Source organism: Stenella coeruleoalba, assembly GCF_951394435.1.
Source record: "Stenella coeruleoalba genome assembly, chromosome: 8".
In the NCBI taxonomy this organism is placed as follows: Eukaryota; Metazoa; Chordata; class Mammalia; order Artiodactyla; family Delphinidae; genus Stenella; species Stenella coeruleoalba.
Genome location: NC_137154.1, coordinates 8,650,234 through 8,667,950, shown reverse-complemented (window position 1 = coordinate 8,667,950; position 17,717 = coordinate 8,650,234). Strand labels below are relative to the sequence as shown.

Here is a 17,717-nt window from a genome sequence, read left to right as displayed (position 1 = left end):
GTGAAAACTGAAATAGAGGAAGTGTCTAAATTTCAAGCAACAATAAGTTTGCTAACACTTCAACCCACAACTGAACTTATTCACAAGTGCCAGGTTTCTCCACAGATGCAGAGCCTGCATTGCTAAATATAAGGTGTAACCCAGGCAGCAAATCTGAATGAATTTTCATTCTAAAGGCATTCTGGGTCACTGAAGCATATCCATTGCATTCTCCTAATTTACCAGGCAAATACCTCAGTCCTCCAAGGGGCAGTGAGGGTAGGTATAAAGTGGTCTGTAGTATTACTCTTTCAAAGTCTTTCTTCTTGGAAACATGAAGATTATGAAGAAAGTGCCCCTACCCTAAGCCACCAGTGTTTCTCAGGCAACTTCTTTTTGGTCAGTTCTTATTTCAGTCATCCTTTGGCAGATTCATTTTTCCATCTTTTCCTTCTTTACCTTTTAATAAATTGTCCTCCTCCCCTGCTCATTTCATTCTACTGGTTCTGGTATTTCAATGCAATTGTGGTCTTATCTACCTTCCTTCCTGCTCTAAACTCTGTACACTCCAAATTCTGATACTCTCACCTCTGCTCTGTCCAATTTCCTCCTCCTATTCCTGTGTGACATCTACAGTCTTTTTCAGTCTCCTTTTCTATTGTCCTAATTGTTTCAGACCCAGTAGAAACACAAGAACTCATGCTCCACAGTAGCCCAGCCTGAAATACACTTCAGGCTGTATAAGAAATACACTTTCTTAAAGGATCCCAAGGCGCACTGTCCAATGAAACCATTAAAAAGTATTCACTTGAAACTCGATTCTCACAAACTCAATGATGGCACACTTATGTGATGGTAAGTGACATGGCAACTATGAGAGACCAACACAAACTTCTCCCCTGAATCCTCCGCAGGTTTCTCTTACATCCATAAAACTTCAGAGTTTTCCCAACTATTCTACATTAAGAGATGTTTCTTTCTAAATATCATAAATTGTAATTTTGAAGAAATAAATGTCCATTTTCTCCATTTCTGATCTCATTGACAAACATCTTCTCAAAGCTCTCCCAATCCATGTTTTATACCTATATCGGTTCTTGAATTTCAAGTCTTTCAGCTTCTAAATGCATTCCACCTTCAGCCAGTTTCTTCCACCCTCCCTGTCTTCCCTCTTTCTTTTTGTCTTCCTCTTTCCCTTCCAAATTTATTTCAGGACTACTTGATGACAGATCCTGTGACAGTCGCAGAGGGGAAAAGTCTACACTTTCTATCTTCAGAAAGATCACACTCAACAAGTAAAATGGGCTTGATAAAGTCTCTTTGAATTAAAGCAAGGGTGGAATGTGACTGTCAAGGAGGGACATAAAATCTGAACTGCAGATATGTGGGCAATGAATGCATCTTGGAAGTAGTTATATATGAAATGGGTCTTACAGGTTAAGGTAGAACTATCCAGGTTTAAACCAGGCAGAGAGATGATTAAATTTGCAGTTGAGAGCAGTCCAAATGACTTACAGAGGGGTCAAACCAGGGTGTGCTGGTAAATGTTTAACACTTAACATTACAAGAGGAAGAGAAGCATAGATCTCAGATTTGTGGCAATTATCACTTTCCGTGGTGCGACTATCACCACCTCAGTGAGTTTCATGCCACCAACAAGACGGCAACTGCTTTACAAACCATCTAAAAATTGAACAAAGGGCTTTTGTGAATTTGTACACACTGATTCCAGAACGCCACTGGGCAAGGGTTCAGACGAGGGCTGTTTCATGCTTTTTACCCCAGGATAGTGTTATGAGTGGTACAAAGCATTTTTTAAGCAAGAAAATAGTGAAGATCAGAGAGAAAAGTACCTTTTAAAAAGTGAAGATACAGCAGGTTCCCATTTGAATACGGGCCTCTTTTCCCCTGAATAAGGATTTTACCAGGTAGGAGGAGCTCCTTGAGCTCCTGTAAGTGATCTGTCATCGCCCCCCAAATACATCTGCCAACACTATTCACGTCTCTGCTTGCTCACCAAAAATGAACGGCCAGTGTAAAATAACCACACCATATCCCAAACTTTAACTTTGATATTGGATGTAATTTAAGGCTAGTCTTGCAGGCATTGCATCCCTCATCTGGCCCAAGTTTAAAGTATTATTTGAGCACATTCTTACATTATCGTCCATGACAATGGCCTGTGGTCATGGGATTCTGGTGTTAGATGCGATCCTGACTCCTCTCTTCTAAAAGTGTTAAGTCCAAGATTTCACTATTTGGGCTTGTTCTTTAAATGAAAGGACATTCTTGCATGTGTAGGTCCTCAGTTAGGGTGGCCTTTCATTTCTCTGAATTCCTCATGGAATTATTCCAATGGACTTCATGGTACGTTTTCATTTGTAGAGGTGGGATAAGAATTAAGACTATATTGTTTGAATAACTAATAAGTAAGTATCTGAGGTATGCTGGATATAATTCCTTATGCATATTTTTAGCCTCATGTATGGACCCGGAAATCCTTGTGAGGGAAATGCCATTATTTTTCTCCACCTCTTCTGCTCCTACTCTGATTCTTCTACCTATTCTTCTTTTTAATGACAAGTAAATTGAGTTTTAGAAATATTTAATTACCTTCCTCAAGGTATATACCTAGCATGTTGCAGGGCTATTAAGTAACTCCAGATTATAACCAACTCTGGGTTTAAATCATTCTATACCAAGAGCTCTCCTAATTTCATCCTCAGTTTTAATTCTAGGCATCTCATTCACGGAGGCACAACATGCCAGGATTTCCCCCAAAGTGACTGAGAAAAGAACCAAAATAAAGATTCTCAGGAAATGTTCTTTTTCCTGAGATAAACAGTTTCTCTGCACAGGACAGCCAGCTGATAACCAAGCTTAGTTCTCAGGTCTTTCATGCCCATCTGGCACAAATGGAGCTTTGGAACAAAATCCAAGCAACTCTGCATTTGATTCCCTTTCTAATCTGAGTATCTAAGGTACACTCCCTTTCTGATGCCCTGTAGTCCTCTCGAATCTTGTGTTTGAATATTTTTGTTGCTACATCATTTCCTTCAGTCCCCTTTAACTCTGTAATTCTCTAGTCATACCACTTTTACTCCTGTCATTACATCCTCAGTGGCTATATTTTCCAGTAGACGGAAAGGGACATCATCTATCTTGTCATCTGTTGAGGGCCTCACAGTGCCTCCCATTGTGTGACAACTGAACAGTCTGTTGTTATTGTTGTTGAAGGTCGTGAGATCCATCCTGCAGGAAGAGCTGGAGGCCGCACAGACCAAACCTTCTGTGTTTGACTTGTTCCGCACACCCAACCTGCGTAAGAACGTCTGTCTCCTGTCCTTTGTGAGGTGGGCTTCTCAGAGTGCATGAGGGACGCTAAAATAGTGGAGACATGAATCTATCCCATATCAAAGGATACAACATGTTGTGGGAACAGATTTGAGATAAAATACAGAGGAAGTCATAATGATAATTGCTGTGTTTAGAGTAGTCAAAGGGTTATGAAAAATACTGACCCAGAGCTATTTATACAACGGCGAGTTTTGTTTATCATATCACCCTACCAATCTCATCACTGGAAACTGAGACTGAGAACTTCAGTCATGGTACAGACATTGGCTTTAACTTTCTTCACTTGTTTGTTTCCATTTTAATGGAGGTAAAATTACAAGCAGTAAAGTGCACAAAAATATACAGCTCAATGAATATTTCCATATGCAACCATCACCCAGATGAAGATATAGAAAAAAGCGCTAAAACTCTAGAAAGCTCCATCATGCATCCTCCACAAAAAACACTCCAAACCCTCCCCCAAAACTTAACAATAATTAGGAGCTCCAATTTTAGAATTTTAAACTCATCACCTTGCGAGGAATTATTCCATAAAATATACCATGTTTTTATACTTTAAAACCAACCGTTGGCTGCGTGGCTAATATTTATTATCATCATTTGTAAGACAAAGGCTCTACACCTTATGATAAGTGTCTTTCATTTTTGTTCACCACAGATTTGCAAACTTCATGTCCTTTTTTGGCCTGATTCTCCACCTCCAGGACATAGGGAGCAATGTTTTCCTGTTCCAGGTTCTTTTCGGTGCAGTCAACCTCCCAGCCAATTATGTTGCATTTTTGGCACTGAATCACCTGGGCCGTCAAGTAAGCCAGACGCTCTTCATGTTTCTCCTTGGAGTCTCCATTCTGGCCGTCACATTTGTGCCTCAAGGTGAGAAGAGAGCACAGGTTGAAATAAGAAAATGTCTTACCTCAGAGATTTGAAGACAGGATCTGAAGGCAGAAGGAAGTGAAGACTAGGGTTCTAAGGATTTTCCAAAACCAATCTGAGGATTTAGGATAGATTCTGTCATTAAGTGGCTGAGAAATAGGCAAAGGTCAGTAAAAGTCAGTTCAGACATGTGGTTGTCTTCATCATATCAGAGATGTGTTTGGTAATTTGTGCCATTTATTGCTGACAGTTTCTCTGGGAGAGCAATTGATCACTTTCTCTTTGGCCAATCACACTTGTAACTGTAAATGACAGTATTATGTCACTATATATAATTATATCTCATGTGAGGACACTTCCTTGGTCTGGTCTCTTTCTTATTACTACAGTTTCAGTGAAACTTTACTCCCTGATTCTATGTATCCACTCTTGTGTCTGGAATTAGGTCGCCATAACTGCAACCCTGGTCCCAGGGTGTCATCTTGACTCTAAGGTATTTTTAATCCTTTGTCTTCAAGCATAGAAGGTACAGAGAGTAGGAAAAAGGCGTTAAGCTGTTAACAGCCTCTATTAAAATCAATTTTACTAAATTAAATGACCATATGTAATTCATGGGGGAACCCAGGTGGTCACCATGCTTCAGCTAGCTCCCAGCGCAGTGATGCACTTGACAGCATCCCATCTTGAATATCAGCATCAACGCAAATTTGCTGCCTTACAACAGAGCTCACTCCCACGTTGTCACGCTTTCATGATTTTTTGTTTGTTTTGCGGTACGCGGGCCTCTCACTGCTGTGGCCTCTCCCGTTGCGGAGCGCAGGCTCAGCGGCCATGGCTCACGGGCTCAGCTGCTCCGCGGCATGTGGGATCTTCCCGGACCGGGGCACGAACCCGTGTCCCCTGCATCGGCAGGCGGACTCTCAACCACTGCACCACCAGGGAAGCCCAAGCCCCATTCTTTTATTACTCTCTACTGCATTACTAGTCCCATGTCAACATTGTGTAAACACCCAGGTTTTGAACTCCTGGAGGATATTGGTGAGTCCTCCATCCATCAGTAATTGCTCATATAATAGTCCTATGTTATACATGAAAGGCAGAGGAGACACTGGACAGAGTAAATGAAAGCAAACTCTTGCTGGGTTTTTGTTCCCCTCTCCATCTTTGGCAAATTTCTGAAATCTCTGATATGTAGGAAGAGTTGATGCAATAACTCAGGTTTTTAATTTCTTATTTAAGTTGTAATATTTCTCAGCTATTAGGCTGTGCACATTCTCTGCCCCTGTGTGCTTTCTCTACCAGGTATTTAACACATGCAAGTGTCTCCAACTGTCTTTTTTTTTCTTTTTAAATATTTATTTATTTACTTAATTATTTGGCTGCACCGCGTCTTAGTTGCAGCACGCGGGACCTTCATTGCCATGTGCAGGATCTTCAGTTGCGGCATGTGGGATCTAGTTCCCTGACCAGGGGTCGAACCCAGGACCCCTGCATTGGGATCGTGGAATCTTAGCCACTGGACCACCAGGGATGTCCCCCAACTGTGTCTTTTTCATTTATAATTTGGTGGATGGTGATTTCTTCAGCTCAGATTTCCTGAGTCTCACTTGTCTTCTTCTCCAGAAATACAGACCTTGCGTGTGGCTTTGTCAACTTTGGGAATAGCAGTTTCTTCTATGGCTCTCATGTGTTCTTTTGCCCATGGAAATGAACTAGTCCCCACCATTGTCAGGTACACAATCTCATGGAAGCTCTATCAGGGTCAAAACAGACCTTTCCCAGCTAATCAAGACTTAAAGTGGAAAGAAAACTAATCTGATTCATTATCAAAAGCATTGATTATAATAGTTTTAATAATAACAAAAATTATAGCCAAAATTTTTGTTAAAATCTCACTTTTGTCAGTCATGAGTTAAGCCCTTTAATGTATCATCTCCCATAATCTGCTGAACCATTAAAGGGTAGGTGCTGTTGGTAAGAGTATTTTTTCAATAATGAAAACATATCTTAATGCACTTGTGCACTTGAAAAATTTGTGAGCAAATAAGAGCATATTTTAAACGTAAGAGAACGTCATCAGCCTTCATGTGTCTAAATATTGCTGAGGTGTCTCCCATAATCAAAGCAAAATAATAAATCACAAATTACTTGTATGGATTTATACCAGATTATTTTTGTATTGTTGTTTGCACTCCAAGGGTAACAGCCTCAGGATTCATGGGAATTGCTTCTAATATTGGGGCAGCCCTGGCTCCCCTCTTGATGATCCTAACAGTATATTCTCCCCACCTACCCTGGATCATCTATGGAGTCTGCTCCATCCTCGCTGGCCTTGTTGTTCCACTCCTTCCTGAAACCAGGAATAAGCCTCTGCCTGACTCCATCCAGGATGTGGAAAAGCAGTGAGTAAACCGCTGGCTCTCCCTTCGGGTTGCTGTGTGATACAGGTTCGCGCTAGGAGGGCAAGGCACCATGCAGGGTCACTGTCCCCAGGAGAAGGCTTACACCTAGACTACTCCAGGGGGTCAGTGCGTTTGGTACAGCTACAGCCTCATCCCTCCTCACAGTGACCTCAGACTCCCCCGAGCCTCCCTAGATCACACAGACCAACACCAGTAGGCACCAGTAGGTTTAGTGATGAAGAAGCCAAAATTAATGCCCTAGTGTGACATACATACCCTTGAAAGTGTTTCACAAACATGCACAGATCCAGACACCAGATTCTCATCCCTCAGATCCTGGCAGCCCTCAGCCCAGTGAGGGCAGTAACCTCCCTGAGATTGCTGGTGTCTGTAGGTCTGTGACCTACCCTGGTCGCTGAAGATCTGAGGAAGATCAGGGAGAGGACAAGATCCCCTTCCACAGATGACAATATATCTCAGGGGAAGGAGTCCTACTGTGCTGCCCGTAAGATTCAGACCATCTGGTTTTCACTGGGAATGAAAGTGTTAAGAAAAGAGAGGAAAAGGGTGGTAGTTATTGGTATTTTTAAGTGATCAAGAATTTGAAAGGGTTTAAAAACTTTAATATACTTCCCTTGCCTCTTCCAAAGACCCCGTTAGCCAATACCATGGTGTCCAAGGGTGAGCGCTGAAACTATCAAAGCTGCCTCTCCAGATTGTGCCCTGAGAACTTGGCTTTTTTCTTCACAAAATTTACTCAAATTCTCAGGGCAGGTGTCATGGTTTTTATCAAAACTCGTGGACCAAGAATCAGCTTGCTCTAAAGAATGCAGGACATAGATGTTTTTCCATGTTTTTAAAATTTTGTTCGTTTGTTGTTTTCATTGTATTTGTTCTAGGAGAAAAGGCTCAAGAAAAGCAAAGCAGGAAGATACTTCCATGAAAGTGACCCAGTTTTAAAGGATTCCAGGAACTAACTGCTAATCAAAGAGCAAGATAAACAAGAAAAATTAGGATCATTCCCAGATATTGGCAAAATTTGGAAAACAAATAAATAAAAAGATATAAAGGAAAAATGGACTCCATTTAAAATTGCAGTTCTAAATAACTATATATAAAATGCCTATGACTAATCATAAGAAGAAGTTTGAGGAAAGTCATAATACTTTTAAAGGGACCATAATAAAATATGTGTATAATTGTAGAACCCTAGCATGTTTCTGGAAAGAAAGATAGAATAGTATTTAAAACATTGATTCTGCTCTAATTAATGACAGAGTAATTGATGTAATAATTACTTTGGGGACAATTTGAAAAAGTTCCAAATATATCTACAAATTAATTATAGACAAGATCCAGAAAAATGAAGTTTATGGAGGGAAAGTGGTGCAAGTATTTGGGGCCGCATACGCTGAAAGGAAATGCAGATGTATTTACAAATCAAAAGAAGTCCAGAATGAGACGGTGGTGTGGAGAACACTCAAAATTTGATAATTTGGGCACCATAAATCACTGGTAGAAAAAATGATTATGTAATAAATATCATTAACTAACTTTAGAAATAAATGACTAATAATTTGATTTCATTCTCTAAACCAAAAAAATATATATTCCATATGGTTAAAATGACAAATGGAACAATTAAGCCATGTTATTCAATAGAAAACGTGGATACAAAGTCTTGGGATTAAGAAAATGTTCTGATAAGTAAAGCAAATGCCAACGATTTAAATATAGGTAGATTTGACTAAATACTCATTTAAAACCTCTATTGGACAAAACTCGAAAAACTTATGGGAGAAGTCTAGAAAAAATATTCACCAAAATGATAAAAGCTGTTAACTTTTAGTGGTGTACCTTTTTTTTTTTTTTTTGTGGTACGCGGGCCTCTCACTCTTGTGGCCTCTCCCGTTGCGGAGCACAGGCTCCGGACGCGCAGGCTCAGCGGCCATGGCTCACAGGCCCAGCCGCTCCGCGGCATGTGGGATCTTCCCGGACCGGGGCACGAACCCGCGTCCCCTGCATCGGCAGGCGGACTCTCAACCACTACGCCACCAGGGAAGCCAGTGGTGTACCTTTATGAGATTTTACTTGCTTCTTTGTAAGTTTCTGTACTCTAAGTTTTAAAAGGATAATGCAACATTCTAAAATATTACAAGATACTATCAAAAATAAACTGCAAAAGACAAATTAACAATTTTCAAAATTATTATATATTAATATGTAGGATTCTAATAAATATTCATGAAAAGAATACATAATTCAATATTAGATGGTCAAAAGCAAGAGCATATAATTTTCAAAAGAAAAAAATCCTATGACTAATACATTTATGAAAAACTACAAAACGACTGAAATTTGAAGACATACAAGCTAAGTAAAATACCAACTTTTCTGAGGAATGTAAATGGAAACTTGTTAATTGATGGTGGAGTTATAAAATAACATATACCATACAACTGCACAAAACAGAATGGTGTCATTATAAAGAGCTTTAAAAATCTTTCATTGAGTCAGCAACCATTTATTCAGCATGTAATAGTTACCAAGCAGTATGATAGGAGCCTTGGATACAAAGAGGAAATGAAAAAAAAAAGTCTAAAAACAGATGTAGCAGATATTAGTCTCTGTGTACTGGCGTGGCATCACATTTTTATTTTCTATGGGCAAAGAAAATTTATTTTAAAGTCCTCATTCCCTCCAGGCTGGTAGAAAATTGCAAATCAGTTACTTTGGGAAATTATTTCCACAAGACTTCCACACCAGAGCTATCCAGATTCCAGGAGTATATACGGTTACAAGGAGGAGCTGCACTGGTTATCAGTTACCTGTTCAAAGAGGTTACTACTGGACCAGTGGACACTCAAGTGCAGCAATTCTGCCATTCACACCACAATGAAATGTTGGAATCTGGGGCTTCTCATCTGACAGCTCAACTCCTTTTACAGCCACAATGGAAGGGGTCTTCTGTTTCCATAGAGTGTTGCCAGGGCTCAGGACTGGGTTCCTGCTCCCCCAGAACCTACAAGCACTCCTCCATCCTCAGACTTCCTAGATACTCAACTTCTTTCTCTTATTAGCTCTTCCACACAAACCTTCTAGTTACCCCATGGGCTTTAGTTTTTGAAACACAATCAAGTCAATCAGTCTTACAGTCTTCTTTTTTTTTAATTTCAGTTCTTTTTAAAATAAATTATTTTTTTAATTTATTTATTTTTGGCTGCGTTGGGTCTTCATTGCTGTGCAAGGGTTTTCTCTAGTTGCAGCGAGTGGGGGCTCCTCTTCGTTTGGTGCACACGCTTCTTATTGCAGTGGCTTCTCTTGTTGCGGAGCTCAGGCTCTAGGTGCACAGGCTTCAGCAGTTGTGGCTCAGGGGGTTAGTTGTTCCACGGTATGTGGGATCTTCCCGGACCAGGGCTTGAACCTGTGTCCCCTGCATTGGCAGGTGGATTCTTAACCACTGCACCACCAGGGAAGCCCCAGTCTTATGTCTTCTTTTGCCTTTTTCCTGCCAAATGACTTCCAAGAGATCGAGAAGCACAGAAATTACCACTTGCAGAAAGTGGGAAAGAGAGAAAGGGAATGCCAAGGAATTATCAATAATGAATGTCATTGGTTTATCTGGTCTTCTTCCTAATGAAATGTTCGATATCCCATCAGGAGAAAGACTAGACAGCATCTATTGTGCATCACCCCAAAGGCTAGCTTAGCTGCCAGTCCATAAAATCTGATGTTTCATGGCAGATACAGTCCCACAGGTCCTCATGGGTCTTTGACATTACACCAGCAGCTGTGGCCCAGCAGATGCTCTGTGATAGAGAGAGTAGAGTGAGGTATATTTTGGTGGAGAAGTATAGTAAGCACAAGTATAGAAAATTGTGGTGAGAGGGTTGGGGAATTTTCCTTTCAGTCTGACACAGAGTTGCAGGGTCATTCTTCAAAAACGTCCAATCTGTCATTGTTCTGCAACAGGATTATCAGTGAAAGTGTTTCGTTTACTCTGTATTTTGTAGTATTTCTTAAAAGGATTTTTATAAAAGGAAAAACTGAATTCAGATAACTAATGACATTTCAAATCAAGTGAGGAAGTGCTATATGGCAAATCTTGCCTCCTAATTGTAGTATCAGAGCTTCTTCCTGGACATAGACACAGACTACCCACTAACAGAGGCCTTGTCAACCACACCCTCTTGAACCATGAGGCTGTATATAATTTTTGACAATCGTTATATAAAATCTGATTCTATTAATTATTCAGAAATAGTATCATGGAATCTATCATGGTTCCTAAAGAAGGACAGTACATAAACCAAGTGCAGCTATTTTTAGGACAGCAGGTGATTTATGTAATGACGTGGCATGGAAATCTCTGCTGAAAGAGGCTTCCGTCGGTACCCTCTCTAAGTTATTACGCTTTACTATTCTCAAAGTTATTAGGACATCACTGAGTGGAATATAGTCTTGTAGTGAACCTGAGAAAAGGAAATGTGTGAAAACTAGAGACCTGCAATTGCACTCATGCAATTTAGTAAAGCTGGGGTTTGTTTGTTTTTGTTTTTTACCATCCTAGCGTCTTTCTTTTCAGAAAACTTAAAGATACATTCGTTGATCCCTGTTTCCCAGAATCTATTTTCTCCAGAGCCCATGAGCTGCTGTTGATCACAAGACAGAGACTAAGTGGCTTAGTCACCGTAAGCCATTGTCTGTATAGCATGTTCTGTAGGAGCTGAAAACTCTTATACAAGGACATCTCAACTAAAGAGCTGCTTTTTGTCATCTATCAATGTGTTTCACTTCCTAGATATAGAGATATTGTTCCATTTTAGATAACCTGTGGCAATGATAAATACAGCATACCAGCCCTATGGGCAAGATAGATGGGCTACAACAAGAGAATGACTTAACACACACATCTATTCCTTGGCCTGGTCCTTGGTCAGAGTGATGTACACCCTTCAATGTTACACTCCTGAGGGACTGCTCATACACAATAACTCATCCTTGTGGCGTTAACTGGGCTCATTCTGGGACTCGATACCAGACATTTCTGAAGGGCTCTTCCATCTCTACCTCCTCCCGTAGCTTGCCTGGGCACTCTGTTGCAGCAATACTGGTTCAACATTTAGCTGGAACCAGTCATGCCTTCCTCACAAACTTATAGATTGTAGTTCTAATAAACCTCCTGCATGAAAATGAATGGTGAAGAGGTTTTTTTTAATCCCAAAACACCAGACGCAAAACAAAGACTGATCTGTTAATTTACCTTCACTGAAGTATCCCAAGAGTGTTGGGGGTCCCCAAGAACACATTTGAGTTTCCTGATTTACTGGAAGGAGTAACAGAATTCTGAAAAGCTCTTATAGTATGCTTATGGCTTATTACGGCGAAAAGAAAAATTAAAATCAGAAAAGGAAAAATGCCTTAGGTGGAACCCAGAAGGAATCAAGCACAAGCTTCCTGTTGGCCTTTCCTGTTTGGAGTTACGTACACCGCTTAATTCTACCAGCAACACGTGTGTGGTACATGACAAGACGTATGAAGAAATTCCAGCCACAGAAACTCACCCAGGCCTAGGTGTCCAGGGTTTTTATTGGGCGTCTGTCTCGTAAGTTGGACAGCCCCAAGTGACTGCCCTTAACTACTCAGTTCTAGACCCCCAAGAGGTCAGACTGATATAAAATGACGCATGGCCCCAGGTTAACAAAAGCACTCATTCACCGTAAATCAGATTCATAGCTAAACTATCTGTCACAGCCCAAGTCCCAAATATACAAATAAACCCTGATCAAATCAAATATTCAAAAGACTTATAGGTTGTCTCCCAGGAGAGAGAAAAAGGCCAGTCCTTTCCTCAGACAGAGCAGGTTTTGAACATCCTAGGCCATTGAGTTAAAGTCTTTACTGCACACCAAGAGACCGTGGATACTGTTTCTTCATTTTGGGTTAAAATTGTATTAGGTCAGGAAATGTTATGATTTTCATTCTGATTTCATTAGGATGATAGAAATAGATTTAGTGGATAGAATTGACCGAATGTGACATTGTTTGAATTTTGAGGGAATGACAATAAAGAGTTAAGGGAAAACCAGGCATTTTATTTGGATGAAATGAAAATTAATCCATTTACATGGATGTGTATCCATTTGTATGGATGAGGGTAAAATGTACACAGACATCAGGAGAAGCAAGCAACGATAAGTAAAAGAATATCTGAAGTAGACAATATCTAACATAGATTTCCTCGCTGTTCCTAATATCTCTTTTGCTGGTTATATTTCCTCCATGCTCCCTTTTCGAACCACAACTCCAAGAGCTCATCCTTCGTCTGTCAAGATCCCATCAAAAGATCAGAGCCTTGACTGATTCAGAGAGTCCAGATAAAACAAACCATTCTTATTTATCTACATAGACACGGAAGTGACAAGTAGCCAAGGATACAAGCTCTTCATCGTTTTTGTCCCACAACCCACAAAGGACGTCACACAAAGGGATCAGAAGACTACCGTCTGAGTTGTGGGACACCCCACTGATGCAGAGCTGATGCTAGTCTGCAGCTAAAGTATCTATTTTATACTCGGCAGCTCCTTTCTGAGGGAGGCAGAGCAGGAAGGCTCATACCTCACTAGAACCCAAATGGCAATAAGAAACCGTCTCTTAACAGGCATTAGCAATGTCATCATCACTGCTTAACACGTGCCCTCGGTCTGCACAATGGACTCCATGACGACTCCATGACTTCATGATATCACAACTGCAGTTGCCAGGGAGATAATGCCTCCCTAAATTTCAGGGGTCCACAGTGGAGCACCAAGCTTCATTGGACTTTTTTGATTGATCACACAAAGCTATTTAATAATGTGATATTTTTATTAAGCTCTTCTTCCTCCATTATCTCCCTGATTACTGTAGTAACCTGCTTCCCTCTACAATGCTATCCTCTACTATCACAGAGGAACTACGTGACAATGCTGGGGAAGATAGATGGTTCTTGGTGTGCACTTATCTTACTAATCTGCTTCGAATTACGACATTTCCCCATTGGGAACATCCCTTACAGTAACCAGAATTCTACACATATATAACATATTGATTCCCACAATACGTTCAGCAGTATCAATCACCACTACTTGACGTGTATCAGCCCTGAAGTTCCCACCCACAAAATTATAACAGTCCATTGTCCAATCGGAAAGTTATTTCCATATCCAGTTAAAGTACTTTCCCAGTGTAACATGAGTACCTCCTGGCAGCAGAGTGAACTATTCCTCAGTATCCAAAAATATGAAGAGATTCCTTTGTTGCCGTAAGTTCCCCAATACACCTTCATCAGTGCATAACGTCTCTGGTGCTCCTTAGGAACGGATGAATTTTAGACTTTGCCCCAGTTCTGTTTTTCCTTGAACGGATAAAGTTTGACTACAGGGATTACGTCAAAGTCATTGAATCAATACCAGTCCACTCAGCATAGGCGGGAGGGAGCCACATTTTGCACTATAAATGAGAGAGCTCACTGATCTTCAATCTGGATCTTAAAATTCTGTTGCCATTTGCTGGCCTGTTATCAATAGGTAACATCCATCATGAGAACGTTATCAGTCACTTCTGTGGGTACCCCCTAAAGTAATCATCAGATACGTAAGAGTCCTACAGTACGGATCTTCAATTGGCCTGTATAACTGCCCAGTAGCCTAAAGAGCATATACCATAGTTTGTGTGCAGGCTTTAATTCTGTGGTTTTTATTGCCCAGGAGCGGAATCATTTTCCAGAAACACAAGAGAATATGTTATCGTCCAAGGAGCAGGAGAAAACACACATTTCCTATGGAATAACCTAAGGGGGGAAATCTGTTCACCAGTGCTACCCGTGTGTCTCACCACATAGAAAGCTTCTCTAAGGAATCCCAGCCGTGAGTCTGGACAGAACGATCAGCTTCTGTGCACTAGATCATGTTTGGGGTCCTACTGGGAGAGGAAGAGCAAAGATCTGAGATCGTAAGGTGTACTGCGGTCATTGGCTGTTTCTGCCCGCCTGACTCCTTCACTTCCGAATCCACAATAATCACACAGTTCTGGAGAACTGGCCCATCAGGGTATTTTGACGCTGATGTTATAAAGGCCTAAGTCCAGATGTACTCTTTTCTGTTCCAGGATTTGACAGTCACTTCAGCCAGTCAATTCGTCACTTCACTTAAGCACTTCTGATGTTGAGTATTCTGTCCCTTGAAACTAAGAGAGTCCTGACACAGGTCTACTTGTGGCTCAGGGAATATCCAGGGGTGAGACTTCAAGACGTCTCTAACAGGTTATTTCCCTGTATTTGGAGGATCACAGCTCAATCATGCCAAATATCCTTCGTTCCACACTTTTCTTAATATCGTATGTCTGGCCGGGTCCTCGTGTTTGGGGTCTGGGTAGTGCCCTTAAACCGACAAGCCTCAGTGAGCCTCTCCCGCCTCGCCCTTCCGGAGCCCAGCCTTGCAGAGCAGAAGTCCTGAGTGTGAGCCCCCAGAAGGCAGTTTCATCAGTTTAGAGCACTGTTTTCCTATTGCCCTGCGAAGCCCCAGGGCTGCCACCCATGGGGCACAGAGGAATGGAAGAACAGAACCCTCAGCGTCTGCATGTGAGTGAGAAATACTGAAACTTCTTGTTTTATCGTCCTGAGCCGAGATGGCGGTGAAGGCTGCTGCTACAATGTGCCAGACTGGGATCCCCGAGACGCCAGAGCTGCCCTCCCGGTGGGTTTCAGCGTCCGGGCAAGCTCTGCTGCAGCCACTGGTGGGGGGGTCTGTGCAGCATCAATCCTGGAAGTGGATTCCCACCAAAGAGGTTCTGACGATCCACGGCTCCCGAGTTCCTCCCGGGATTCAGTTTTTTCCCGCCACCTCCCGGTAAAGAGCACACACCTTGTTGCTTCAGCCCTGTGAGAGACACTGAATTTGGGTCATCACAGTTCAGTGTCTGTACCCTGCAGGGACTTTCTGTCCCAAAGGTATCATAGGTCAGCTCGAAAGCTTATCCTACTCATGAATGTCTATTACTATTCACCCAAAAGCCAAGGTCTCGTATTAGGATTATATGCAATTAATTCTACCTCTGCTGTGAGCCCCGTGGATGACTAGCCCTTTCTCCCTGCCCACATTTCCCTTTTCAATTATGCATCTCCGGGCCTTAAATACCCTCTTCTGGTATTTATCTCTGGGTTCATGATAAAGCAGCTCTTGATTTTAAAGTCCTTATTTTGCCAAGTGGAGACATTACTGCTATAAACATTTACCCAGTTGGAGCACCGTGTAAAGCTGGGTAAGTGGGTGCTACGTGTTCACGGGGGCCAAGTCTGTAATGGAGATAATGAACACATAGAGCCACAGGGTGACTGAAGGTCGTCCAAAAGTATTTAAAACAGCACAGGGATAAATGAGGAGGCTGGGATTAACATATACACGCTACTATATATAAAATAGATAATCGACAAGGAACTACTGTATAGCACAAGGAACTCTACTCAATACTCTGTAATGACCTAAATGGGAAAAGGATCTGAAAAATAATGGGTATATGTATACGTATAACTGAACCACTTTGCTGTACATCTGAAACTAACACAACACTGTAAATCAACTATACCCCAATATAAAATAAAAATTACATTAAAAATATTTTTTAAATAAAATTCACTATAAATTTTTTAAAAAGAAAGAAACGGCGCCTGGGACAGCGTGAACGCTCCGCGAATGTCACTGCTGTCCTTGTCATTATTACTTTATTGCCCTCAACTGTTGGCGGAGCCTGTCCGCCAGGGCTCCGGGTCTAGCACACGGCCCCCAGGCTGCCCAAGTGAAGCTCTGGGCCCTGCCCAGCCCAGAGCTGCTCCATTTTTCCCGTTTCACTCATCAGGCAGCTCGATGACATTATGCCTAAAGGGAGGGTTCTGATGCTCATGCAAAGTGCAGAAGCCAGGGCTCTGGAAAATCCACTAAAGCCAGCCAGACCTCCCTTGTCTTTCCAGCTCAGAACTCTCCCTGCCAACACGCTCACGGCTCGCAGGATCAAGCAAAGGTTGGGGGAGCCATCCTGCATCAAGACGGAAATACCAGGAACCTGTGGCCTCCACTGGTTTCTTTTCAAACGCCCTTCTTTTGAAACGGAACTGGCAGAACCCCAAATTACTCATTTACAAGGCACCCCCCCATGTTGCTACAAACTCAAATATGCTTTAACTTTGAAGTTGAACTTTAAGCAAACTTTCTGAAAGCACACGGAAAAAATTCGTCTTTTTATATTTAACCTAGCTAACCGAATATATTTTAATACCCACCATAATCAAACAAAAAGAAGAAGAAAACAAAAAACAAAAAAACGAACCACTTTGCACCAAGAAACATCGTGTGGTCCATAAATAGTTGTCTTCTGGTTAAAGCATCTGCCCAGTTAACGATGGGCTGGTGGGCTTCAAAAGCACTGGGAACTAGGCTTCCCTGGTGGCACAGTGGTTGAGAGTCCGCCTGCCGATGCAGGGGACACGGGTTCGTGCCCCGGTCTGGGAAGATCCCACATGCTGCGGAGCGGCTGGGCCCGTGAGCCATGGCCGCTGAGCCTGCGCGTCCGGAGCCTGTGCTCCGCAACGGCAGAGGCCACAACAGTGAGAGGCCCACGTACCGCAAAAAAAAAAAGCACTGGGAACAGACACTTGAAGAGAACAGAACTTTGAGTGGCTCAGAAAGCATTCTTAGAGTTTGTATTGTTCGGCTAAAGTGATAAAAGAAGTTTCAACAGGAACAGCGCAGGGTCAGAATGGTCTATTAGCGTCAGCATGCCATGCATCCAACACCCCCTCCCCTTGTGCTGTGCTTGACTACGCGTGACATAAAAATCCCAGTCCTGCAGAATCAAACGTCATGATTCCCTTTAAATCTTTACATTTTGAACAAGCTCCCCTCCCGCCTGACTGCGGGAAATCCAGTTCCGTCCCAGAAGGTTCCAGAGGACTCCCACACGGAAACTCTGGTCTGCTTGCTCCCAACGGACTCCCTCTGGGGGGTCCCTGAACCTCTCCTCCCCGTAGCTGCAGCCCTCTCGGGTGCTAAAAGCCGTGCACACTGGCCCCTT

At 42.1% G+C, this 17,717-nt stretch overlaps 1 protein-coding gene across 1 annotated transcript in view; it reads left to right on the top strand.

Moving 5' to 3' along the window:
* The window catches only part of LOC307189739 (organic anion transporter 7), a gene marked incomplete at its 5' end in the record, with an annotated part of 33,249 nt that extends 25,537 nt beyond the window's left edge, over nt 1-7,712 (top strand). Inside the window, 5 exons of the mRNA XM_079928157.1 lie at nt 3,217-3,332; nt 3,995-4,209; nt 5,833-5,941; nt 6,408-6,611; nt 7,511-7,712. Coding sequence (XP_079784283.1) covers nt 3,217-3,332; nt 3,995-4,209; nt 5,833-5,941; nt 6,408-6,611; nt 7,511-7,571 — 705 coding nt within the window. The 3' untranslated portion in view covers nt 7,572-7,712. The remainder of the gene's footprint in view (nt 1-3,216; nt 3,333-3,994; nt 4,210-5,832; nt 5,942-6,407; nt 6,612-7,510) is intronic.
* Between the last annotated feature and the right edge of the window lie 10,005 nt (nt 7,713-17,717).